The sequence below is a fragment of the Trichoderma camerunense genome, assembly GCF_050948025.1.
Source record: "Trichoderma camerunense strain CBS 138272 chromosome Unknown V8C40scaffold_3, whole genome shotgun sequence".
Classification (NCBI taxonomy): domain Eukaryota; kingdom Fungi; phylum Ascomycota; class Sordariomycetes; order Hypocreales; family Hypocreaceae; genus Trichoderma; species Trichoderma camerunense.
Window position 1 is genome coordinate 834,054 of NW_028145367.1, and position 24,206 is coordinate 858,259.

The 24,206-nt window shown below is 50.6% G+C and overlaps 7 protein-coding genes across 7 annotated transcripts; 4 read left to right on the forward strand and 3 right to left on the reverse strand.

Annotated features, from left to right (window-relative positions):
- Positions 1–27: 27 nt before the first annotated feature.
- On the forward strand, positions 28–3,558 carry V8C40DRAFT_235333 (BRE1 E3 ubiquitin ligase-domain-containing protein). Its single transcript, XM_083213834.1, has 5 exons — positions 28–378; positions 757–900; positions 955–1,012; positions 1,082–2,691; positions 2,769–3,558. Exons 1-5 carry the CDS (start codon positions 196–198, stop codon positions 2,940–2,942), a joined length of 2,169 nt encoding a protein of 722 aa, XP_083076938.1. The 5' UTR covers positions 28–195; the 3' UTR covers positions 2,943–3,558.
- Positions 3,425–4,754, reverse strand: V8C40DRAFT_235337 (uncharacterized protein). Its single transcript, XM_083213835.1, has one exon. The coding sequence runs from the start codon at positions 4,516–4,518 to the stop codon at positions 3,550–3,552; it is 969 nt and encodes a 322-aa protein (XP_083076939.1). The 5' UTR covers positions 4,519–4,754; the 3' UTR covers positions 3,425–3,549.
- Positions 4,755–5,117: 363 nt separating this feature from the next.
- V8C40DRAFT_235339 (uncharacterized protein) lies at positions 5,118–6,130 on the reverse strand. The gene has a single exon (XM_083213836.1). It carries the CDS (start codon positions 5,899–5,901, stop codon positions 5,182–5,184), a length of 720 nt encoding a protein of 239 aa, XP_083076940.1. The 5' UTR covers positions 5,902–6,130; the 3' UTR covers positions 5,118–5,181.
- A 1,327-nt stretch (positions 6,131–7,457) lies between these two features.
- V8C40DRAFT_235341 (P-loop containing nucleoside triphosphate hydrolase protein) lies at positions 7,458–13,146 on the forward strand. Its single transcript, XM_083213837.1, has 4 exons — positions 7,458–7,678; positions 7,746–10,211; positions 10,292–10,855; positions 10,931–13,146. The coding sequence occupies exons 2-4, from the start codon at positions 8,018–8,020 to the stop codon at positions 12,601–12,603; spliced, it is 4,431 nt and encodes a 1,476-aa protein (XP_083076941.1). The 5' UTR covers positions 7,458–7,678; positions 7,746–8,017; the 3' UTR covers positions 12,604–13,146.
- A 2,755-nt stretch (positions 13,147–15,901) lies between these two features.
- Positions 15,902–17,433, forward strand: V8C40DRAFT_139549 (uncharacterized protein). The gene is made up of 2 exons (XM_083211176.1): positions 15,902–16,560; positions 16,655–17,433. Exons 1-2 carry the CDS (start codon positions 16,021–16,023, stop codon positions 17,249–17,251), a joined length of 1,137 nt encoding a protein of 378 aa, XP_083076942.1. The 5' UTR covers positions 15,902–16,020; the 3' UTR covers positions 17,252–17,433.
- Positions 17,434–18,192: 759 nt separating this feature from the next.
- V8C40DRAFT_235349 (uncharacterized protein) lies at positions 18,193–18,965 on the forward strand. The gene has a single exon (XM_083213838.1). It carries the CDS (start codon positions 18,329–18,331, stop codon positions 18,647–18,649), a length of 321 nt encoding a protein of 106 aa, XP_083076943.1. The 5' UTR covers positions 18,193–18,328; the 3' UTR covers positions 18,650–18,965.
- Positions 18,966–19,759: 794 nt separating this feature from the next.
- On the reverse strand, positions 19,760–21,139 carry V8C40DRAFT_139573 (uncharacterized protein). Its single transcript, XM_083211177.1, has one exon. The coding sequence runs from the start codon at positions 20,884–20,886 to the stop codon at positions 20,143–20,145; it is 744 nt and encodes a 247-aa protein (XP_083076944.1). The 5' UTR covers positions 20,887–21,139; the 3' UTR covers positions 19,760–20,142.
- Between the last annotated feature and the right edge of the window lie 3,067 nt (positions 21,140–24,206).

The window sequence follows — 24,206 nt, forward strand, 5'->3', positions numbered from 1 at the left end:
TCGAAATTTCAACTCCTGGCCGGGCTGCGTCTCTCCATCATCCTCACCCTCACGCTCACCGTCGCGCCCCTTTGCATGACCGCCCGCGCGAGCAGTACAAAGCCGACGCCTGCCCTCTAGCCCTCGTTGCTTGTGCTTCTCTCCCCTCTGTCCCTCCCCTCTCCTCCCTGCCGACCCTCCCTGACGCGCCTTCTCATGCCTGTTGCAACGACCCCCTCTGCCTCGCCTCGTCCATCCACGCTCGTGAAGATGGAGGACAGGAAGAGACCCGCCATCAGCGGCGCCGAAGACCTGGCTCCTCCCAGCAAGAGGGTTGCCATCAATGGGTCCAAGGCCAAGGACGAAAACACGGACATGAAGGAAGATACCTGGATCGAAGTAAGTGTCGCATGATCCCACTGCCCCGTCCCGTCCAACCCGCGAGGCGCCCCGACTTGGCGGATTGCGTCTCGCCACTGTCCCAAACGCCTTGCCTTGCTATTTTCCGCACTCAACCTGCTCGCCCTGTCAGCTGCAGCCCTCGTTGGGGTCTCGTTGCTGGATGATAGTGCTCACCAAGCCAGTGATGTTGCTCATTGCTTAGCGAGAGCAGTCAGCGGCTTCTTTGCTTTCCACAAAAATATCTTCAATAATCCGCTCTGCATATCCTTCACCCTACCGCGCGCTGCGTCCACCGTGATTCTACCCACCTCGTCATTCCTATACACCGACTCTCGCGATATATAAGGGATACATGGCGCTGACTAGGTATATCAGGCATATACAAAGGGAGCGATATATCGGCAAATGCAGGAGTACAGTCGTAAGGCGTCGACAGCCGAATCGCGTTTAGAAGAGCTACATAAACGATCCGTCCACCATGACGATCATTTACGAATTATTGACGCTTGGTGGCGACAGGTATGCAATTCCGAGGACAATGTCTATTTCGCCGTTGGACTAACAATGGCATAGTGTTTAGAAGAACTCGAATTGTTGGTTACGTCCAAAGTACCGACTGCGGAGCCTAGGGGTAAGTCCAATCACTATATATGCAGATTCCCTTCGTTGTATGTTCGTATTCTAACTCTTGAGGCATCAGACACTCCATATCTCACAGCCGTGAGCTTCAAAAACCTACATGATTTCCAAGCTCATCTACAGGAAAGGGGGAAGACGATCAAAGCCAAGGCCGAATCACTACTCACCCAACTCGCGGCCCAGAGGGAGAATATTTCACCCAAAACTACTGAGCTAGAAAGCCAAATCGCCAGCCTCCTAGCGGCCCAGAAAGAATACCTCCTAAAGCTCGACCGATTGAGCGCAGAAAAGGAACAAATGTCAGAGCAACTCAACGCCGCGACGCTTAGGTATTTCAAAGCCGAGAAGAAGCTCGACCGTGCCAAGAGCGCGCAAGTTCAGAGGCTAGAGCAGCAGGCATTTGCTAATGCTACACGGCCCGCGACTACGCCCACCGAGGGAGGATCAGAACCCAGTGAACCAAACGGCAGTGCAAACGAGCTGTTGGTGAAATATGAAGAGGCCACAGCGGCTGCGACAAAACAAAAGGAGCAGCTGGAGTCGCTTCTTGCTGAGCTCAAAACTCTGCAAGAGGAAAACACAAGTCTGAAAGCTCGTCGAGAAACTCTGTCAGACGAAGATTACATCCGCACGGATGTGTTTAAGCAATTCAAGAGTCAAAATGAGGACCTCATCAAGCGGATCAACACCTTAGAAGCCACCAACAAGCAATTGCGCGAGGAGGCGGAAAAGCTCCAAGCAGAGCGAACGGCATTCCGCACCCAGCTCGAGGCAGATATGAACCAGGTGGCACAGGACTATGAAGCCGATATTGCCGCGCGAGACCAGGACCTGACCCGTGTGCGGTCTGCTCGGGACGAGATACTCGCAGAAAACATGCAGCGCAGGGCGAATGCAGAGCAGGAACGGATCGCAATGGAGCACATCAAAGAGCTTGTAGCAGCCAAGGAGGACAGAATATCCGCGCTAGAGTTGGAACTTGCTCGCTTGAAACCGGAAGGGAATGAAGAAACTGGTGATGTGGGCGACGTGGACAATATTTCAGAGGAGGACCTGCGGCAAAGATACAAGAAGCTGAGCCGAGATTTCGACTCCATCAACCAAGAGCTACCGGCAATGGAGAAGGCGTACAAGAAGATGAAGGATCTTGCTCAGAAGAAGGTGCTCGATTTCACTGCTTTGGAGGAGAAGGTGGCGATCCTAATTGCTGAGAAGAGCAAAGCCGATCAAAAGTACTTTGCTGCCCGGAAGGATGCCGACACTCGAAACAGCGAGATTCGAACCCTAAGACACCAGAGCGGAAAATCAGCCGAACTGATTGCCCAGTTGAAAGACTTTGAATCTCAGACCCGAACTTTGCTGTCCAATCTGGAGAAACAATCGGCGGATTTGAGACAGGCCAATGCAGCGCTGGTCGCCGAAAGCAAAAAGATCGAATCCAACAGCCTAGAGGCTGTGAGAAAGTCGGAATCTGTCACGAAGCAAGTGGGAGACTTGACCAACTTGGTCAAGTCCAAGGACGCATCCACGGCTGTTATCCGAGAGCGAAACGCTATGCAAGAGGTCGAAGTGGAGAAGCTTAAGGTTCGAATCGAGCATATGCAGAAAGACCGGGATAGCTGGAAGAACAAGGCGCTGAGCAACTCCTCAGAAGAGGAAGACATGCTACGGGTACGTTTAAAGTTTGCGAATTTGCTGTTCTTTTCTTTCCCCTATGATTTGTCCATTCTGACTCGTGAATTAAACAGACTATGGCTCTGTGTACGGTTTGCCGCACCAATTTCAAGAACACAGCGCTCAAGACTTGCGGCCACCTTTTCTGCAACAAATGTGTGGATGACCGCATAAGCAACCGTATGCGGAAATGTCCTAGCTGCTCAAGGGCGTTTGACAAGATGGATGTCATGCAGGTTCACTTTTAAAAATGAACCTACCAGCATCATTCCCTCTGAGATGAACCGATGAGCACCGTCATGTATCGTCCAGAAGTTGTATTCATTCTTTCCGTACTGTTTTATTCTGCATTGGTCTTTTTGCATTTGGATCTACGGGGGGAACGACTAGAGGATTATCACGAGCTCTTTCACTGTGTTAACTGGCGCAAGAGGGTGTTTGCTAGCGGTTGGATCCGCGGCCGAGGCTGTTTTTGTTACCAATTTGCTTGTTTGTTTTTCTTTTCTCTTTATTGTTTCTCTCTTTTCTTTGTTTCCGGGAAAGGGTTATAGGGGTAGGCGTGGTTGGACAATGTGGCACAAGTGTACGTTTTAACGAGCAAGAAGGATATGGGAAATGCTTCCACCAATGTACATAATATGAAACATGATAGGCAGATGCTAGCCCACTGCCCAAAAGAGCTCTATGGGGAGCGAGGACGGGTTGGATAAGAGAAAAGCCGAAACTCGGCGCCATTCTAACCCTTATGTTAGTTTTATTTGTTCCTTATTTTGTCCCTTCATTTCGTGACTAACTATGTTGCCCCTTGGTGGCTCACTAAACTCGGCCCTGACATTACATATACATATGACCATCTTATCTGCGCCGCGTCGAACCGAAACCTGTGCTTTCGTATCTGGACGAGTTTGAACTGGAGCTCGAGCCAGAGCCAAACGAGGAGGGCTGTGATCCAGAAGGCCCAGCACCCCATCCACGTGTTGGATACCTCTCTTCCCGTCGGTTGTTTCGATTTCCCGCCATGTAGCCAGCGGCTGCTCCCCCAGCAAGGCCGCTCCAAAACCCAGGCCTCCATCCTTGCTGAGTCTCATCAGGTTTTGTGCCTGGATAAGGTGGTGGTGGATCGTTTCCTGGACCCCAACCTGGACCCCAACCGCCGCCGCCGCCGCCTCCTCCACCTCCTCCGCCATAACCTCTTCCTCCTGGACGTCTCTGGTCTGGGTTGGTCCCATTTCGCCATGCTGAATAGATGATCCATCCGAGGACCGCGAAGAAGATGACTGCGAATGCCCAGGCGCCTAGATCTGTTCCTCCTTCGCCGTCACTGAACCAGCGGCCATTGGGATTAGCCACATCGGGATACCGCTGTTCGCCCTTGTCGGTGAGTATCAGCCTGTACTCGACGCCACAGCTGCCCTTCAATACATAAGGGTCGTCGGAAGAAGCGTAGCCCTCGCAGATGACATCAGTGCTGCCTAGCTTGAACTCCTCGGGTAAGGAAGCGCTACAGCTCCATTCGATGTCTTCGGTGCCGTATGAGGAGCCCTGGTTGGTGCAGCGCATGACGTCAATTTGGAAGAGGTCGCAGACGGCCTTTGAGGAAATGCATTTGAGCTGGGGGACAGGGGCGACGCGGCGGGAGGCGGTTTTTGCGCCATTGCCGCGGAGGGTGAGGGTGCGGACTTTGGAGAGGAGGATTGCGTTCTTGGGTTGGGCGGCGAGGGAGAGGAGAGGGAAGGTGAGTGTGAGGAGGAGAGTTTCGAGGAGCATTTTGATGGAGATTTGTTTGGTGATGATGAGCTTTGGTGTAGATGAGATTTGGTTCATGTATATCAGAAGTTGGAGCTCAGGCCATGACGCAATGCGTGTGTAGCTGCGATGAAGCTGTCCTGGGATAGTAGTCAGAGAAAGAGGTTGAGTTGATGGCAAAGGATTGATTTCACACTTCCGAGGTTGAATTTTCGTATGAGAGAGGGCTCACGCTATGAAAGAGGACACATGTCCTGATGCTTGTGAGTGGTTCGCAAAGTGGTGGCGAAGGTGCCTAGAATCTCTTAGTTGGAAAGAATGAATGAATTGGGTAGTGAGCTGGAAGGTGCTGTGCCGCTGCCTCTGATTGGCGGCCTGACCGAGCTGGTGCTGCTGCCTTGGGTGTTGGTTCGGTGAGCTAACAATACGGAAGCTACCCTGTAACAAGCGACTTGACATTAATTTTTTCTGATATACAAGACTTTGAGCGAGGGCTCGGCAATTACTTATAGATTATGCGGTGAATATAGAATATGTGTGTCTCCCTAAAATATTAGTAGGTAGGTGAGAGGATCAAATAGAGCCAATGGGGGTTTAGGACTTACAAGATGTAGATCTAAGCACTGAGAGCTAAAGCTGTATATTGAAACTGCCGAACTATGGCACACTAAATAATAACCAGACTAGTGACTTGATGAACACTCTGCAATACCCCATGCAATTTTACTGTCCTCTGTGTATTTAAAAAATGTTGAGACTTCCAATCATCTTCTGTTCCTCTCGTCGGTGAAGCAAGGGAATGAGTGTCTTTGAACAGGCAGCATCATCAACCAGGAAATCCAGAAACAGCGGATCTACGTCTTCATAAGCAGCCCGGCCATCCTGCCCAACCTCATCCGGGCTGATTTTCACTACAAAAACATCTCCAAAATAACAGAGGGAGGAGTGAGCATCGAAATCTTCCTCAATCCAACGAGGGACGAATTTGTTGATTGGCAGATCGTCGACTGCAAAAGAGTAGAAGACGTAATAGGTCCCCAGACAGTAATGATAAGTATTATGTTGCTGTACAAAGAAGCGCTGCTGAGGAAGAACATATCGTTGCCGGAGATGAAGTATTTGCTCGCGACTAAGGTGTTGTGACATATGAAGCAGGCTCTTGAGGTCATCCGTTTGCTGGCGATGCTGCGAGAGCGGGACACGACCATCTTTCTGTAGGTCAAATCTATGGATGTCACGTAATCTCCATGCTTCTTTCGAATTCCAATAGGAGCGCAGGTCGGGAACGTGGAGGAGGAAACTGTCCGTAGCTGAGGAGTCACTTATTGTGGTAAGCGGGAGGAGGTGGGCGGGAGTGCCGTCGGCTGGGATCCTGGCACCAACAATGGTAACGGGTGGATAATTTTGTCTTACTGGCTCTTCTTCTCTCCAGCCTAAGTAGGACCATATTGAGGCGAACATGGTGGAAGATGGCCTAAGATGGGCATGAAGATGGTAATGACGGGTTAAGAAGCGCTCTGTTGCGGTCTGAATTCGGTTGGGCAATATAAGGCTTTGATGAACTGGGAGGCCTACAAGCAGCTCGCCGCCATATTTGCGTGGTATTTACCTAGTCTCATCTGTACCTGATGATCCCCTCTCTCTTTCATCTAAATTCAATCTTAGACAACTATTTGCTGTAGAATTGAACCATTACATCTTGCTGTCTAAGTAGGGATTGTAGATGGCTCAGACAGACCAAGACTGTACATACATGTAGTTGACATCAACAGCCAGTGCGTAACGCACGGTACGGGCGTAATATGGCAAGGGATGGCTTGAGTCAGCCGCGGGAGATATTAGTCGTAGTATTACGCGCTAAGGCAAGCTTAATTCAGATCTACCAAGGGAGAGAAGCCGGAAGCCGGCCAGAAGAAACAGCAGTAAAAAGTGCAGAAAATGAGCTGATTACGAGAAGATGATTGAAAAGGCAAAAAGGAACTCATATGGCAAAGATAGAAGAGAACGTCACATCTACACATGATCCATACATCGTGGCCGTCTTTTGTCGCAGTCTCTATATGGACGATCTGAGCTCTGGAGAGAGTGTGGCAACCCCAGTAGCAAAAGCGCGCCAAGGCAACGGCCGTCACTTGTCTGACTGTCCTTGTTTCTCAAAGAGGCAATACGTGGCGCTCCTTACGCAAGATTGATAGCTCATCGATAGCTGTGGGCTCATGCATGAAGAAAAAATATGAATGGTAACATGGCGTGGTTAGCTTCTGAAAAGTTGCCAGAGTGGGAAAGCAAACATAAAGGAAAAGAGCGGGAAAAGCCCAAGTGAGCCGTACCCACATCGCATGTCTCGGTCACCCGAGATGAAAGAGGCAAGGAGGAGCAAAATTGGAAGTGCAACAAGACAAGACAAACGGGCTAGGACTTCTAACTAGCCATTAGCTTGAGCGGCAATCAACGGGGCTGGCTTCACGACGATCTTGATCTGTGATTGCAGACAAGACACAAAGGCTGATGATGAAATACGGGATGCAGAGTATGGGGAAACAGTATTGTACTCGTATGTGAATTGGTGGGCTTGACGTGGTCTTATGAGATTGACCAATGCTTACCTGTCTCAACTATTTACTATCCCGCGTGTCTCAAAGCCAACCTTGTGAGTGGCAGGCCATGGCGGATTCAAGAGCTCAGTGTCTTAGACAAATGGCTGCCAGGTCAGAGGTAGCTTTCCGTACGGAGTACAAGCACTTCTATGGCACCCGAAGATGCACCAACGTACAATCCTCTGATTCTTTCGGCAACGAAGCTACCACGTAGTGCGAAATAACATCTCATTTGCCATTATTCTCCTCAATGAATCCCGTAAGTAATAAGCAACAATGTGAATGTGGGTGTGGCATCATACCCACAATCTCGAAGTCTAGCACAGTGCGCATTTGCTAGGCTGGCGGGATGGAGGCGGCACACTGCATGGGCTGTGCAAGTGTGTATGACTGGAATTCTACCATTCCTTTATCCCTGTCGAGAGAATCCCAAGTCTCGAGTTCCCGCCAAACAAAGCAATGTAGCACCGCAGCAGGGCAACAAGGCAGCTCGGCCCATGGCGCGTCTCCTGAGGCCCTTTGTCTCTGTTACCTAAGGAGCTACACTGGAAGTAAAGTATTGGTACGCGTGCTCTCTCGAGGGCGTGTGTCTGTGCGGCGGCTCTTCCTCCCGACAGGTGTTTCTTACAGCAGCACTTGAGGTATTACTGTACTACCTGCCTGAGCTTTACTTCCAATGGTACTGACCTGAGAATCCCGAGGCTGCAGGTATACTTGTAGCTTGTACACGGAGGGCTAGGTCGTCTGCAGCTCGTCTCTTGCTGGTTCTCTCCCCTTACATCCTACATTGCCATTCTATTTTCTGCATGCCTTGATCGTCGTTGGCTTGCCCGTGTCGCGCTACGGATAGCTTTGGTTCGAAGGACACGACATTTACGCAGGAATTGACCGTCAACAATATCGACTAGTAGGTAGACGACTGGCTACTGAACCGACACGGCGGTTATCGCCATCTGGCGACCTCACCCCCATCAGCCATCATGGCTGCTGAAATACCTGAAAAGCCGGCTGAAGGAGGGACCTCGGAGCACTCCACGGGCTCTGGCGATGCCAACATTGTCAATGATCCAGTGGTCACAGAAGACATTCCGCCAAAGGCTGATTCCACTGATACTAACAAGGTAGAGTCAGAGGAAACAGGCGACCATGGACCACTGGAGCCTAAGAAGCCAGATCCCATCACGGCAGATGACGATAAAGCAAGAGAAGATGATCCAGCAACGGAAGAGTCCGATAAGCTAGTTGCTGGAAGATTGGATTTTGAGAAGTCAGACCTTGTAAAGGCCGATTCCGAGAAAGAAGACACTGCGAAATCAAATCCCGACAAGCCACATATCGAAGAAATAGACCACACTTCATCAGATCCAGAGAAAGCAGCCATGGTGAAGGCAGATCTTGAAAAATCGGATCCTAAGAAAGAAGAACTTGAGAAAGCGGACCCTGAGAAGCCAGACCCAGAAGCCAACGCGGAACTCGACGCCGACTCAAACGGAAAGAAGAAAAACAAGGCCAAGAAGGAAAAAAAGCAAAAGCCTTCCAAGGAACCTGAAGTCAAAGAAGATCCCGAAGAACCTTTTCGACACCTGCCCGACAATGAAGCTGAAATTCTCAAGAGGCAAGCCTTGACGCCCGATTTGAAACATGGCGTTGCTGCCCTCTACCGATATACTACTGGTCTTGACATCTTCATCATGATCATTGCGTCTGTCTGCTCCATTGGCAACGGCGCCGCTCTACCCCTCATGACTCTGCTATTTGGTGGCCTCCAAAAGACGTTTTCCGAGTTCACAGTAGGCCAGATCGACAAAGGAGAACTCAGCTCTCAGCTTGCTAAATATGTACTCTACTTTGTGTATCTCGCCATCGGCCAATTTGTCGTCACTTATATCGCAACGGTAGGGTTCATCTACGTGGGCGAGAACATTTCCACTAGAATCCGAGAGCATTATCTTGAAAGCTGTCTGCGTCAAAACATTGGTTTCTTTGACAAAATTGGCACTGGAGAAATTGTGACTCGGATCACCTCCGACACTAACACTATACAAGACGGAATTTCTGAAAAGGTGTCAATCACGATAGGAGCTATTTCGACTTTTGTAACCGCCTTTGTTATTGCTTTTGCCAACTACTGGAAACTCACGTTGATCCTTGCGAGCGTCATCATCGCCATTCTCCTCAATGGAGCCCTGTTCTCTAGCTACATGCTTAAGAACGGCACACAGTCCATCATATCGTCTGCCCTTGGTGGTGGTCTAGCAGATGAAGTCCTCAGCTCCGTGAGGACTGCCGTCGCTTTTGGGGCTCAAGACCGATTGTCTAACCAGTATAATGAACATCTGAAAAAGGCCGAGTATTTTGGCTTCAGGCTCAAATCCGCCGTTGGAGTCATGCTGGGCGGTATCATGTTCCTGCTTTACATGAGTTATGCTCTGGCTTTCTGGCAAGGCAGTGCTTTTGTTTTGCGTGGTGAGCTCTCTCTCAATCAAGCTCTGATTGTCATGATGACTGTCATAATGGGTGCTTTCAACATGACTAGCATCGCACCCAACTTCCAAGCTTTCATCTCTGCTGTTAGCGCTGCATCCAAAATTTTCGATACGATTGACCGTGTTTCACCGATTGACTCAGCAAGTGAAGAGGGTGAGACTATTGACCAGGTTGAGGGTAATATCCGACTAGAGAATGTCAAACACATATACCCATCACGTCCTGGCGCTGTTGTAATGGAGGATGTCACCCTTGATATCCCTGCGGGAAAGACGACTGCCTTGGTTGGAGCGTCGGGATCCGGCAAGAGCACAATCGTCGGTCTTATTGAGCGATTCTACAATCCCGTGGGAGGCACGTTGTATCTTGATGGACAAGACATCTCCAAGCTGAATCTTCGTTGGCTTCGTCGCCAGATTTCATTGGTTAGCCAGGAGCCCACGCTGTTCGGAACGTCGATTTTCGAGAATATTCGTTACGGCCTGGTTGGGACTGAATTTGAAAAGGAAAGTGAGGAGAAGCAGCGTGAGATGGTCATTGCTGCTGCGAAGAAGTCTAATGCTCATGATTTCGTCTCTGCTCTCTCGGAGGGCTATGAAACTAATGTTGGCGACCGAGGCTTCCTTCTCTCGGGTGGACAGAAGCAACGTATTGCTATTGCGCGCGCCATCGTTAGCGACCCAAAAAGTCCGTTCCAAAACCAACCCGTTTCTTTATCCCGTCACAATATGGAAAGTAATTGCTAACATGGCTCTCTCTACGTGTAGTTCTCCTTCTTGATGAGGCAACATCAGCCTTGGATACGAAATCTGAGGGCATCGTGCAGGCTGCGCTGGAGGCTGCTTCGGCTGGTCGAACTACCATCATCATTGCTCATAGGCTCTCAACTATCAAGGACGCCCATAGCATTGTTGTCATGTCTCAAGGCCGGATTATAGAGCAGGGCACCCACGACGAGCTGGTAGAGAAAGGGGCCGCTTACCACAAGTTGGTATCTGCTCAGAATATTACCGCGGCCCAAGGCCTCACCAGCGAAGAGCAGGAACTTATCGATGAGCACCAGGAGGCGCTGATCAAGAGGCAATCAAAGATCGAAGACAGTGAGATATTTAGCGCCGAGGGTGGCAGTGAGAATAACCTTGTGCGGTCGCCGACGCAAAAGTCTGCCTCAAGTATTGCGCTGCGAGCTCGCATTGCAGATAAAGAGGCCAAGTATAGTACCTGGGCTCTGATTGCGTTCATTGCCAAGTTTAACCGCAATGAATGGAAGCGCATGTCGGCCGGTCTCTTCTTTTCTATTCTCTGCGGCGGCGCCAGTCCCATCTCTGCTGGTAAGTCTCTTCTTCCCCATGACAATACATGACTGGTTATGGGTGCCTGCTAATCATTTCATCGAAACATTATAGTTTTCTTTTCCAAAGAGATTGTCACATTGACAAATGCTCTTTTCCCGAATGCCAATATTGATCATATTCGGCATGATGCGTACTTCTGGGCCGTCATGTTCATCGTATTGGCTGTTGGCATACTCATCAGCTACTCTGGCCAAGGAATTGCGTTTGCGTCATGCTCTGAGCATCTTATCCATCGCATTAGGGACCAATCTTTTAGGACCTTTCTTCGGCAGGATATCTCCTTCTTTGATAGAAAGGAGAACTCGGCAGGTATCTTGACGGCATTCTTATCAACTGAAGCCAACAATATTGGAGGTCTTAGTGGTTCTGCTTTGGGAACCATCCTGCTGACGCTATCTACTCTTTTCTCCTCGATGATAATGGGGTTAGCTCTTGGATGGAAGCTAGCACTTGTCTGTACGGCAACCATACCAGTCTTGTTGGCCTGTGGCTTCTTCCGCTTTTACTTGCTACTTAGGTTCCAGAGCAGGGCAAAAGATGCATACGCAGCGTCTGCCGCATATGCCTCCGAGGCCATCTCGTCTATTCGCACCGTTGCGTCACTTACTCGCGAGCAAGATATTATACACATGTATTGTGAAGATATTGCGGCTCAAAGACGCAAAGGTTTGAAGTCGGTGCTATCATCAAGCGCCCTCTATGGAGCCGCTCAAGGTGCATCATTTCTCTGCTTTGGACTTGGGTTCTGGTATGGCGGTACTTTGCTCGCCACCAGAGAGTATGACTTATTCACCTTCTTCGTTTGCTTCATGGGCATCATCTACAGTGCGCAGGCGGCAGGAAGTATCTTTTCACTTGCGCCTGATATGGGCAAAGCCCATACCTCGGCCCTGGCGTTGAAGAAGCTCTTTGAACGGACACCAAAGATTGATGCCTGGTCAAAGGACGGCCAGCGCATAGCAGAGGGCGATATACATGGCACAGTGGAATTCCGTGATGTCCACTTTCGTTATTCGACCCGACCAGATCAACCTGTCCTCCGAGGTCTTAACCTGACGATTAAGCCTGGCCAGTACGTCGCCTTGGTTGGCGCTTCTGGATGTGGCAAGAGCACAACTATTTCACTGCTAGAGCGATTCTATGATCCCTTGTCCGGCGGTGTTTTTGTTGATGGCCAGGACATTGGCACCCTGAATGTGAGCAACTATCGATCGTTTGTTTCGCTTGTAAGCCAAGAGCCGGCACTCTACTCAGGCACAATCAAAGAAAACATTCTTCTTGGCACCCCTGAGGAGGATATCTCAGAGGAGCGGCTGAAATATGTTTGCCGAGAGGCTAATATCTATGACTTTATCATTTCACTCCCTGATGGGTTCAACACGTTTGTTGGCAGCAAGGGCGGCTTGCTCTCTGGCGGCCAGAAGCAGCGTATAGCCATTGCCCGGGCCTTGATTCGCAACCCTAAGATCCTGCTCCTAGATGAGGCCACGTCTGCCCTTGACTCCGAATCTGAATCTGTTGTCCAAGAGGCTCTTGATAAGGCTGCTGCTGGACGCACTACGATTGCGGTCGCGCATCGTCTGAGCACGATTCAGAAAGCAGACGTTATTTACGTGATTGACCAAGGCCGTGTTGCTGAGTCTGGAACCCACCAGGAACTGATGAGGAAGAACGGCCACTATGCTGAACTGGTCAATCTGCAAAGCTTGTCAACGAGCTCGTAAACAACAGTGTTGCAACGAATAGTCTCTATCGCGAATCTAGAAGTCTGGCACAGAGCAGACTAGGTACTACCATCTATTGGCATTTACGTTGCGTTAGCGAGGCATTGGATGAAGCCCCATTGGACATATATACAAAAAAAATTCGACATAATCTGCGGATTGAATCTCTCTTCAAGGCCCTGGAGGAGGAATGTAGGGCAGACGGACATCATTCTTTTTAACTAGACTTGTATGGTACTTTTTCCAATTTTGTGTATTGAAACACGCCACTCCTACCATTTACGTTCGTTTTTGAATTACCTTCTTTTATGTCGAATGCTGCTGGTCCAATTGATGCTAGGAATAGATGGCTTGATGTGTCAGGTTCGCAGTGTGTGACATCGTAGCCCGTTAACCATGCGCAGCTGAAGACGGAGCACGAAGCTAACGCGTCTTATTCCGGTGCCGACGGTGAAGATTGCGCGCGCCGGCCGGTATGGAGCGTGCAGCTAGACACAAGTAGTTGCGTCGCACCAGAATCTATTTTACTCAGACACTTACGGCAACACGGGTATCTATATTGGAACTACATTTCAGGTGACGGTAGTTGAGGGGAAGCTAATGCCGTGTTACCGGCAGGACAGGCTGAAACCAGGTTATCTGTCTGTCTGTTTTTTTATGATTAGGTTATTGCCGAAAATCCGGAGCATTACGAATGCTTTTTCTTTTTGCTCCGGATTTTTCTTGTTTGGCGAGCGAGACAGGGGGTGCTTATGGGGGAATTATTGGAGGGTGATGAACCCTGGGGGCTGTGCGTGTTCCGGATCTCTGATGATGTTGATCGTAGCTGTTCTGAGATTGATGTGAATCAACGGTTGTGAGATAAATTGGTGGTATGGTAAGAACATCTGTGTATTATACGAGCATCCTTTGCTAAATATCACGATACAATGCAAAGTATGTACTGTAATCTAAGTGGGGGAGGAAAAGAGTCGCGACCAAAAGGGGATGAAGAAGTGAGGCTTGCGGGAACCAATTGGTGGCGTTTTGGTGTATGCGCGTGTGTCTCTCTCTGTTTGGTACTCCGTACTATTGTTCTTTTATTCTGGACCCTTAACAAGCCACGTTGTACACCGAAACAGGTAAAGAGAGAGGGAGAGACAAAATTGGATGGATGTTGCTGACCTCAGACGGTGGGTGGCGTGATTAGCAGCAGCAGCAACAGCAACAGGTTTGTTACATAGCTTAGGGGATCGATTTCAGGTTTTAAAATTGACAGAATTGGGGGTGAGTTCTTGGTCTTTGGTTTCCGGTGCCTTGGCAGGGGAGCCGCGTGTGCGTTTTGTGCTGCATTGGGCACATTGTCATATCATTCAATGGCGGAGATTTTGGAGCGCGAAAAGGGCCGGGGATTCGGTGTTTGATGGGTAGATGCCGGTGGTAATTCGTGGCCATGCAGTATCATTGTTACGTGTCGTATCTCACTTGCGTTCTGGATTAGACGGTATGGATCTTTTACTACTACCAACCTTAGCAAGGAACGGTGCTGCTGCAGCACGTGTACCGCAATTGGTCACTTCTAGCCTCTCCCCGGTCTACGAAAAGAGAAATAAATGAGGAAAATTCTGCAAGGCAATGTAACGAATTAAACCAAACCGGTTCGTGATCCCATCAGCGTCACCAAAAACGGTGGGTTGAGGCTTAGCGGGAGACTCGGCCGGTTTGTCGCTAGCTAGCCGGTGGCACGGCAAAAAGCCAAGCTTTCTGCATTGGCGCTATTGATTTGCAGAGCGACCTGATTCTAGAGCTCCCAGGGGGAGCCGCCGGTTTTTAGTGCTACCCTACCTCGCCTTACACGTGCCACCTGAAAGAATTGGAAGTCTGCAGTGCTACAGGAGTATGTCGAAAGGCTTGAATGATGATAGCTAAAGATGCCATAGGTATCTCGGTGCATTGTTGAATTATGTAGATGAGTAAATCTATTAATTACTGAACTTTGATATCCTTATTATTGCATGAATAAACATTCGTATACTACTCATACAACTCGGTGACTCTTGCATCAGCAAATACAATTCATCCAATAGTACCGCCATGTGGCTTGCAGCCGGCTCGCTACGCTGTGGGATGCAATTAAACTCACCTGGCGCTATCAACGGCATCGCTCTCCCACTAGGCCAGGGGAGGCTCCTTCGCCTAGCAGTGGTGCGCCTCTTTAGCTCTCCCGTTGGCCATTGTACTCGTGGCTGCTGAGAAAAAATTGAGAAAAAAAAAAGTAATCTAAAAAAAGAAGAACAGATAAAGAAAAAAACCAGCAAAGGTGGCCATGTATCTGTTCCAATCACGGAGCTTTGCACGCATCAACACCTCCAAATTGCACATCCCGATGTAGATTAACAAGTTCAGCTGCTTCGCCAATGGCACGTCCCCAGCAGGCCAAGGCTCGTGCGGCCTTTTTCCTTTCAAGTATCCAAGTATTTTCCGCGTGCTTGCCTCTGTGCTTCTTGCCAATCGCAGCTGCATACCTTCCCCGTCTTTTGTCACAATGCCCGTGCCCACAGCCACTAGCTGCATGGGGCTTGTACCGATTCGTCCTGCGCACACCGTCAATGGCGGGGCTCCTGCTCAAACAAGAGCGCCAAACGCACCACCAACTCGCGCTTGCCTCGCAGCTGGGGCCTCTGCAGCGGTCCCGCGTCCCTTCCCTATCTGCTACTCTGCTCCATGCTAGGTAGACACTTGCGACCAAGGTTTAGTACTCCTGCTCCGGGCCTTTTCTTTGCACATCTTTGCTCTTTTCATCCTTCGTTTGACCTTCCCTGTATCAACTTCAACTCCTTCCCTACCTTACTAGTAGTAATCTTGCCTTGGCTTCTCTTTACCTACCACGGTAGGTGCTCTGGTGTCACTCGCCGTGCCGACAATCACCTTGGAAAGCGTCTTTCTACTTGTTTCCCCTCTCTCGTTATTTTCTCTCCCCGAGATTAGATTCCCCGGCTCTTACATCGCGAGACGGATTAGACGGGGGGTGGTGGAGGGTTCAAGGAGATCAGAACAGTCTTCGGCGGGAGAGGACGCTGTTCGTTCAGGGGAACAAAGAGAGAGCAAACCAGGCGCCTCGCTACAGCCATTGAGAGAGCAGATTTGGGCATCGTCATCGCCTCCAATCGCCTCTCCAGGACCGAGTTACCTGTGACCATCTACCACGAGAACGACCTCGATCATACGTGCCTTTGTTCTAAGCCGAGTATGCTCCTGATATCTCGATAAGCACTACAGCGTCCCGGGCATCCTTGACGAAATTTTAGCCAAGCCTCAACTGCAACCTACTTGCGACGCTAGCTTCACCGAATATCCAGGGCATTGCGATCTAAGACGACGAAAAGTGCTATTATTGCTTCGGAAGCTGTTACCAAACCACTTATCAAGGCTGTCACCATGCTCAACCCACCAATGGCTGTCTTTACGGGGCAATCCAAGGCCAAGATGCCCAGACTGCGATTGTCTCAGATGCGCTTCGCACTTTTCCTTGCCGTATGTCTTGCGACGACATTCGTATCTGCTGCCTCCGTACCACACCGCGCTTCGACCCGCGTTCCCACGTTATCAATCGATCTTAGCCAGCCTCCATCGCCACCTTCCTCGGAGGAGATGATTAATGGGTTCTCTAGCGGTGTTGGCGAGCACGAGCAGCTTCTCCACGAGGCAAATAACGATGCCACGACTCCTGAGAAAGGCGAGATGAGACGAAGGAGTGCACATGCTTCAGCCTCCACTACTACGGCGTTGTCGAAGCCAACCAGCAGTTCGTCATCGTCATCGTCATCGTCATCGTCGGCTTTGCCTGTGCCATTCGACAATACGCCGGCCTCCGCCTTCCAGAGCTCGGGCTCAACCGACTCCTGTTCCAACTTCATATCCGGTCTTCTCGCAAATCCTACGTTTAAGAGCTGCTATCCGCTCTCTATGATGCTGCAGGTGAGTTTAGTATATTCTACTCTGGCTCCAATGTGGGATGTAGAGTATAGATGTCACTTAGTCATGGTTCGATTTGCTAAAACAAGGATGTTAGACGTCGACAGGCCTCTTTCAAGCCGAAAAGTCGCTTCTCAGCATTGTCCGAGTGCTCGATGCAACCTGCCGAGCTGACTCGGTTTCTTGTGCTACGTTTCTCGATCAAGCCGCAACGAATCTCACCCAGAGCAACAATTGCAAGACAGAGATTGCGCAGAATCAGACTTTAGTCCTGCAAGCATACCACGGGCTGTTGGCCTACAAAACGGTGTATGCAGCAACTTGTCTCCAGGATCCGACCGAGAGCCAGTATTGCTTTGCTAACGCCGTCACCAACCTCAACACGCCTTCGGACGCTTACCTTTACTTTTTACCATACGGATTGGCACTACCTGGCAGCTCAAACCCCTCTTGCAGCTGGTGCACTCAGCAAACGATGGACATTTATTTTTCTGCATCTGCAGACCGCAGCCAAGCCATTGCCGGCGTCTACGTGGACGCAGCCCGCCAAGTGAACACTTTGTGCGGCCCAAATTATGTCAATGGCACTCTTCCGCCAGCCTCATCAGAAGCTCGCGCTCTACAACCAGCCATTTATACCATTACGTTGGCAGTCCTATGTACCGCATTTGCCACTCTCGTCTCGATTTCATAGATGGCTTCTCACCATACCCTGGGATGATATAAAATCCCATCAAACCCGACCCTATTGTCGCCATCATCCCCATTATATCAACAAACCTACCGCTTGGAATCGACTTATTCCGCTTTAAACTTAATGTTTTGAACGATTTATATACCTACGACGAACAACGCCTAATTTTTTTATACATACAAACAATCTTGTCATCTATATCACTCCCAACTACTTTACCGTAATTACAAATACAACGCACTACACTCTGGCGTTTTATTTCCCTCTCCTTTACAATGCATTTTTTTTCTGGGACGTGAGATATTACATATTTTTCTGGTTCTTTCAAAGGTTACTTATTTTGCATATGTGCATATACCTACCATTATATACACACTTCTGGGAGGAATACTGGCATTTCTGGGAATACCAATGCCCCGTTTATGGGCGAATGAGGAGGGCTTAAGGGCACCGGCTGGTGGAACATCCTGGGAAATGTGCCAAAAGGAAGATGGGTTGGCGGAATTCTTGTCATATAATAGCGAGTTTCTGTAAATTTTATATATAATATAAATGAGCCAAAAAGGACATATGGGTCTCTTTGTGATGCCATGATACGCAGCTGGGATATCGCCTTTCCAAGTAGATAATGGATAGCAAACTATTCTTCATAACGAAAGAAAACATAATGAAAAAGAACTTGGTATTGAGAAAGCTAAGAACAATTTCGTTATTCTTATTATCAAATACAGCAGACAAACCTCATGTTGTTGGCAGATATATCATGTACTCGTATAGGAGGCTATCCCAACAACAACTCCCCCCTGTCGTATATTCCAACTCAGGCCTCGCGTTCGCTCTTGGCCCGCCGGCGGAAAAAAGCTGCCCAACGCCGCCAGCAGCAAGCAATCTAACCAGGCCAACTCCTATTTTCTATTTCCGGGAACTCCATCAGCCAACCAGCCAGCCAGCCAGCCAGCCAGCCAGCTATGCGTCACCCATCAACAGTCACCAGTTTTCAGCAGCGAAGCCGGTTGCGCCAACTCCACAGGAATACGCTCCATTGCCAAACAAGGCACCGCTACTCCAGAGCATCAAATGCCAAATGCAAAGGTTAATGCCCAAAACGAGCAAATGGCTGGCAAAGAACATGATCTGTCGGCCATGCCGCCGCACCGTTACGTCAGGGCGGGTAGCACGACACCCTCATTCATTGACAATTGTCTTGACAACCAGCCGCACCAGCCGCACCAATTTCGCCCTCGGCTAATATACTTTTTCGTCCAACGCAGCAATCGAGTTGACAGGTCATCATCTGGCGCGTACAACTGGCACAAAGCAAAAGCTATAACCGCTAACATGCAAGGAAAACTAGCCAGCCAGGCCTGGTCAAGTGAGGCGCCTCGTACGTTGCTGTGAGATAATAGTCTGGCACCCAGAGATGATTAAGACCCCGATGAGCATAAACATGAGTCTAATACATGACAGCCAGCTCCCTCCCGGCCACGTTTGAATGTGGGCTTCAGGGCGGGGGACCCATGAACAAGCGAGCAGTTCCAATGCGGGTTGCAGCATCTCTCATGGGCCATGATTGGTGCTTTCGTTCCACTGTACGTCTCATTTTGGTACTCGTATGCAAAATTGCCCGCTGGTGAGTCTTTTTTTTCTTAGTGAGTCAATATGGGGGGTGTCAAGTGAGGGCATATAACATCACAATTCGAAACCATGTTGTAATACCCTCATGCAGTTGAACAGAGACTCCAGCAGTGCAATGATGCAGGTCAGACTTGAGACTCGTGACAATTCTCGGTGAGAAATGGCTGGTCGAATTAGCTCTTCATCGTGCCACGTACTCCATGTACAGCAAAAAAGGCTGGCACTTTGGATCCAAAGACGGTAAGGATAGAACAACAACAACTTGCGGGCGCCGTAAGCGTCTCTTCTACACACCCTGAATCAATTAGTACTGTCTTAAACCAAGCCGTCATCTTCGCATCCTAGCCTGATTTCCTAAGACCTGTGAGCTTTCAGGACATGTTTAGTACCTTGACATCATCACCGAACGTTTCGCTACTAAGAGGTGACGGGGGCGCCACTGGCGATCACAAGGGGAAGCGCAAAGACCCTTGACTTGGGCTTCAAGCATTCTGAGACAGAACTACCTGGTAGCGGTTATTGTTGCAAGTACTCCGTAATCCAGGTCATATCAAAACACCGAAGAAGGGAGAAGGAGAACAAGGGCTGTCAAAATAGTATCAAGATAGCCTGCCAAGGACTTGATGCCAAACTTAGAAGGATAAGCCACCACACTGTCCATCGATGGCATCACTAGGCGCCAGACATATCTTGCATAGACAGAAAGAACGGACAGCTATGCTTTGGCATGTCTACATGATCTTTTGCGTCATGCCAAACCGGCAGTGCCGCCGTAAGATCAATGCTAAGCTTCAGCTGGTCCACTTGGACTGTCAACAGGCTGATGAGCTAAAGGGTGTGAAGGGGGTAATATGGTGCTATCATTATCACACAGAGGCACGTGTGTGTGTGTAAGTGTGTGTGCGTGCGTGTGAGTGCATTCGTCCATAGGTGAGACATGGATGAGACAGGGAGGCACCGGGAAAATTTTCACGGAATGCACGAAGAAGAGACAGAGAAGAGACAGCAGCACGCCCGTGTGGCTCACATCTCGGAGGAGGGTGTGAGACCTGATAGCATTTTCTTCATACCCGTCCTGATTCGAGGTCAACGGTTCGAGTTGAAGGGGTTGACTGTCGTGGCAAGCTTCTCCGCTTAAGAAAACTCCACATCAAGGCAATCCCTGGCTCATAGCCTAAGGGCCTTGTCCTCGCCGGGGAAGACGGAAGGCGGGAAGCGGAAGGCGGGAGGATGCAACGAAGTCTTTCGGAACGAAGCTACCCAGCAAATCTCGGATGGCCAGGGGAGGCCGTATTGTGCGCCGTCGTACGTTCCCATTTGCAGGTCGAATCCGAATGGAGCACTACTGCATACTTGTACAGAGTGCATGTGTGAGAATGACGGGGATGACGAGCCAACCTGGATAAGCTAATCCACGGGCCCGGTTCTTGGCAACTAGAGTAAAAACCGCGAACGCTAATGAGAGAAAGTCGGACAGGATGCCAGTCTGCCATGAAGCTACTTCGTACTACCACTACTAGCAGTAGTACTCGTGTTGGTAGCTTCGACCATTCCGACCAACGGCACGGGGTGCTGTCTCTAGCAAAGTAAAGATGTCCAAGACAAGTCCGGCCCAGCCTTGCAGGTCGGACCATTGTAGGAGAGTGTCTTGCTTGGCTAGTAGGTGGGAGGGATAAGGCAGCAGCCCGAAGGAAAAGGCGCCCTCGCTTGACCTTTCCAGTTGCGCTTGTACTGTACTCGTATGTACGGAGTACCATGGATGGTCCATAGCCGTGGTAGTAGAGCGTGATAAGGTGACTGCTCACCTGCACAGGGACGTTGGTCTGGAGCCGCTTGACTTGACAAATCGCTTTGGCTTCACTCGCACTGGTACTCGCACTGGTACTCGCACTGGTACTCGCACTGGTACTCGTACTGGTACGAGCAATTTCACCCGCAGCGAGACAGACAGACAGACGAGCGTCCGGGGGGTGCGGCTGACAAGTGAGAACAGGAGTCATGTTGGGATTGCATCGTGCGTGTGCCTGTATCGTGGCCAGCAGCACCCGCGGGAGCTAGTCCAGTAGCCAGCTTTGCAGTGGGCCAGAACAGAACATGACGGGGCAGGAAGCGTTTACCTGGAGTAACGGAGCAAATTGGCCATTCCCAAAGAGCCTGGCGTTGTGATGCCGTCTCGACACGGGAAAGCATCGATCCAAGTGGTTCTCTCACGAACCCTCCGACTGGATGCTTCGTATTGAAGCTGGTTCCTGAGGCAGAGGCGTTAGATAAGCAGGATGGACCTAGGAAGGTCTAGGTAGGCACCTCCGGCTCGACCCCGCCTTACCTTATTCTGTCTGCCCTTTCCCTTGGTCAAATCAGATGGCGGTGAGCGAACGGAGGTTGGTCCGATGGCGAGACGCAAGTGCCGGTGGCGGGCAATCTGGCTGAAAGGTACCCAGCACTACCTGGTGGGTACACTGCGGGCACTAGGCGGGTTCCTTCCCCCTCCAAGCAAGCAGACGGACGGTCAATCAATCGGCGATGATGGCATTGATTGATTTACCTGTGGTTCAAAGAAGTGGACTGGAGATTGATATTGATCTGAGGTACCGCCAGAACTGTGCTGAGTCCTAGGGTTGCTAATATTGTGTATGAAAGCCCGTGTTTCCTTCACAGTGTACCTGTGTAGCAGTTTCATACCGACAGGTGCATGTGCTGTGTTCCTGGCAACTGCCCTGTACCGTAACAATGCCCAAGTGCTGGATATTGGCAGGCACAGCCGCGGCACGGAGCCTGCCAGCTCAACGGAGGACAGTACGGACGATATCCGGTATACCCTGCCGTTGGTGTGTAGGATCCCAGGATCAATACCATGCATCGCATGGATCGCGTATTGACTTAGTACTCCTACAAGAGCACTACCCAAGGGACACCGTCGCCAAGTACGAGTACTAATTGAATTTAGGAGGATGCTCAGGAGCATTCAGGATACATGCACGGAGTACTGCAATTACACAAAGTCTGCTAGCGGCATCAGGACCCTTTCTTCCTGACCTACTACTAGGAAGGGACCTAGGATTAGCTGCCATGTTCTGGGTTAGCAGGCTCAGGTACGGCACGGTAGGAGCAGCGTTAGCCCAAATTGGATCTCGCCCTTTCTCTCTGCACAGCTGAGGACATTCATCGATGGGCACAGTCAGGAGCACTTGCTCACGATTGTGCGCATGTCCAGCTGAGGTGTACCTTCTCTTCCCACGGTAGGTACATTACCTTATTTTAGAGGTACCTGGTAGCAACAGCATTGCCGCTGGGCAAGCGTGGCTCGGTTGGCTCAGCACTGCAGGTGACGGACGATCCTTGGGAGCCCGAGGGGAAAAAGGAACATTGAATAAAAAAGAAAAGAAAAAAACAAAGCAAAGAAAACGCCAACAGTTGCAAGGATCTTCCTCCAGAACCTCGAGGATTCGCCCAGCCCCCCCTCGCTTTTGCTTCCTCAACAAGTGACTTGCACCACGGCGAATTACCATGTGCGTGCGTCAACAAAAAATCCCCGTCGTGATGCTGATATGCGAGTGGTGTAAGAATAGCCAGAAGCGCCTTGGGCATGCTAACGCATCGCGGATGCTACTCTGGAGCAACTCTCGTACTGTACCCTTACAGGCACTGCCGTGGATCGCCTGAGGCCAGGGTCGCAGTACCGCTACTCGTACATGTGCTCGAACGGAAAGCGAACCCTCTCGGCGGCCGTCGTCTATGCCCTCGTTTCGCCGATCATACGGGCCGGCTGACCAGCTTCAATACTCCGTACTTGAGCTTGCTCCCAAGCTGGGCTGGCGAGGCAGCACAGACCACTCAGGCTGGAGGAGCACCAGCCAAAGGCTATCACGCTCCATCACACTGGTGGTCCAACCACAGAGTTCGGGATTCACATTCAAATCTTGGCCCCGAAAAAAAGAGAAAGAGTACAGAGTAGTGCTCCAGCCGTGCCGCCCGCCCCATGACTCGAAAGTCCTACGATTGCAGTACTCGTACTCACTCACTAACACACTCGCACACACTTACGGTTGTACCAGGGCGCAGGTTGGCAAGGTAAGGTAGGGCGCGGCGCATCTTGCACGCCTCCGCCCCAACTCGACCTCTTGCTAGACCCGACGGACTAGATCTCGATGGATCGAGGCCCATCATTCCGTGCTGCTGGTTGGCAGCAGCCACGTCAACTCATGTCCAAGTGCCCCAAGCACGGATATAACTCTCCTGCTCGGCACCAAGCGGTGCGGCGGCACGCGCCCTGCCGATGCCAATTTCCAGACGACTCAGAGCAACTTTTCTTCATCTTCTAGGTGCATGAGGCGGGCGAGCTGATCTGATCTGATCCTACAACGGTGCAGATGGATAGCCACCTACATCAGAGCAATTGCCAATATCCCGGTCTCCCTTGTGATGGGCCTGTCCGTTAGGTAATATCAGGCGACCCTTTGTGATCAAAGCCACCAACAGCCATCCTTGCTTCGCGCCTCGAGCTGCGACCTGGAGGTGCCAATGTCGGTCCAGCGTTGCAGCCATGGCTGGGCTGGGCTGGAATATGGGCAGGCCGCAGTTGCTACCCCGTTCCTGATACCACCAGACGTCTTCAAAAGCAGAAACCTTTGCGGCGGCCACCGACTACCCGGTGCCACTTCTCCATTGCCTGACAGCACCACTTGGGTCTGGTCTGGTCGTGCCCATACTTGGTCCGTCCCACACACGACGACATCTGAGCTCGCCTACTAGCGGAATGAATGCGCAAGACCGTACTGTAAGCCGCAGCGGCCCCAGCGATTCGGATTCATCCACCGCCACATCAACCATGCTGTGACATGGGGCATGTCTCCGCCCTGTAGGAAATAAGATCTGTCAGTTGTAACTTGCGCGCACCCCTGGCCAGCGCCAATTGACAACCCCCCGGCTGGGCCGCTCGCGCAGTGGTCTCATTATTGATTCTGCGGCGTGCCTGTGGAGTGCTCATGCGTTGGTTCCCTACAGCACTGGTGCTACCTCGAGCATGTATTACGGGTAGCGCAAGCAGAGAGGAATCAAGTGTCTCCTACGTGTATACCCGTACATGAATACATGATTGAGTACCCGATACAAGGCATTGGCAAAAGCCTTCCGAGTGCGGACACTGGCTATCGCACTTCCTCTCAACTCCCAGCCTGACCCTCCTTGGCTTTTCTAGCATTTTGCCTACCACCTCTACCTCTACTCCTACTACTACTACTCATCCTGCCCGCCGTGGCTCTCGGCACGCCAAACGCTTTCACTCGCGTTCCCGTGTCTCTTCTACCGCTCCTCCCCCACC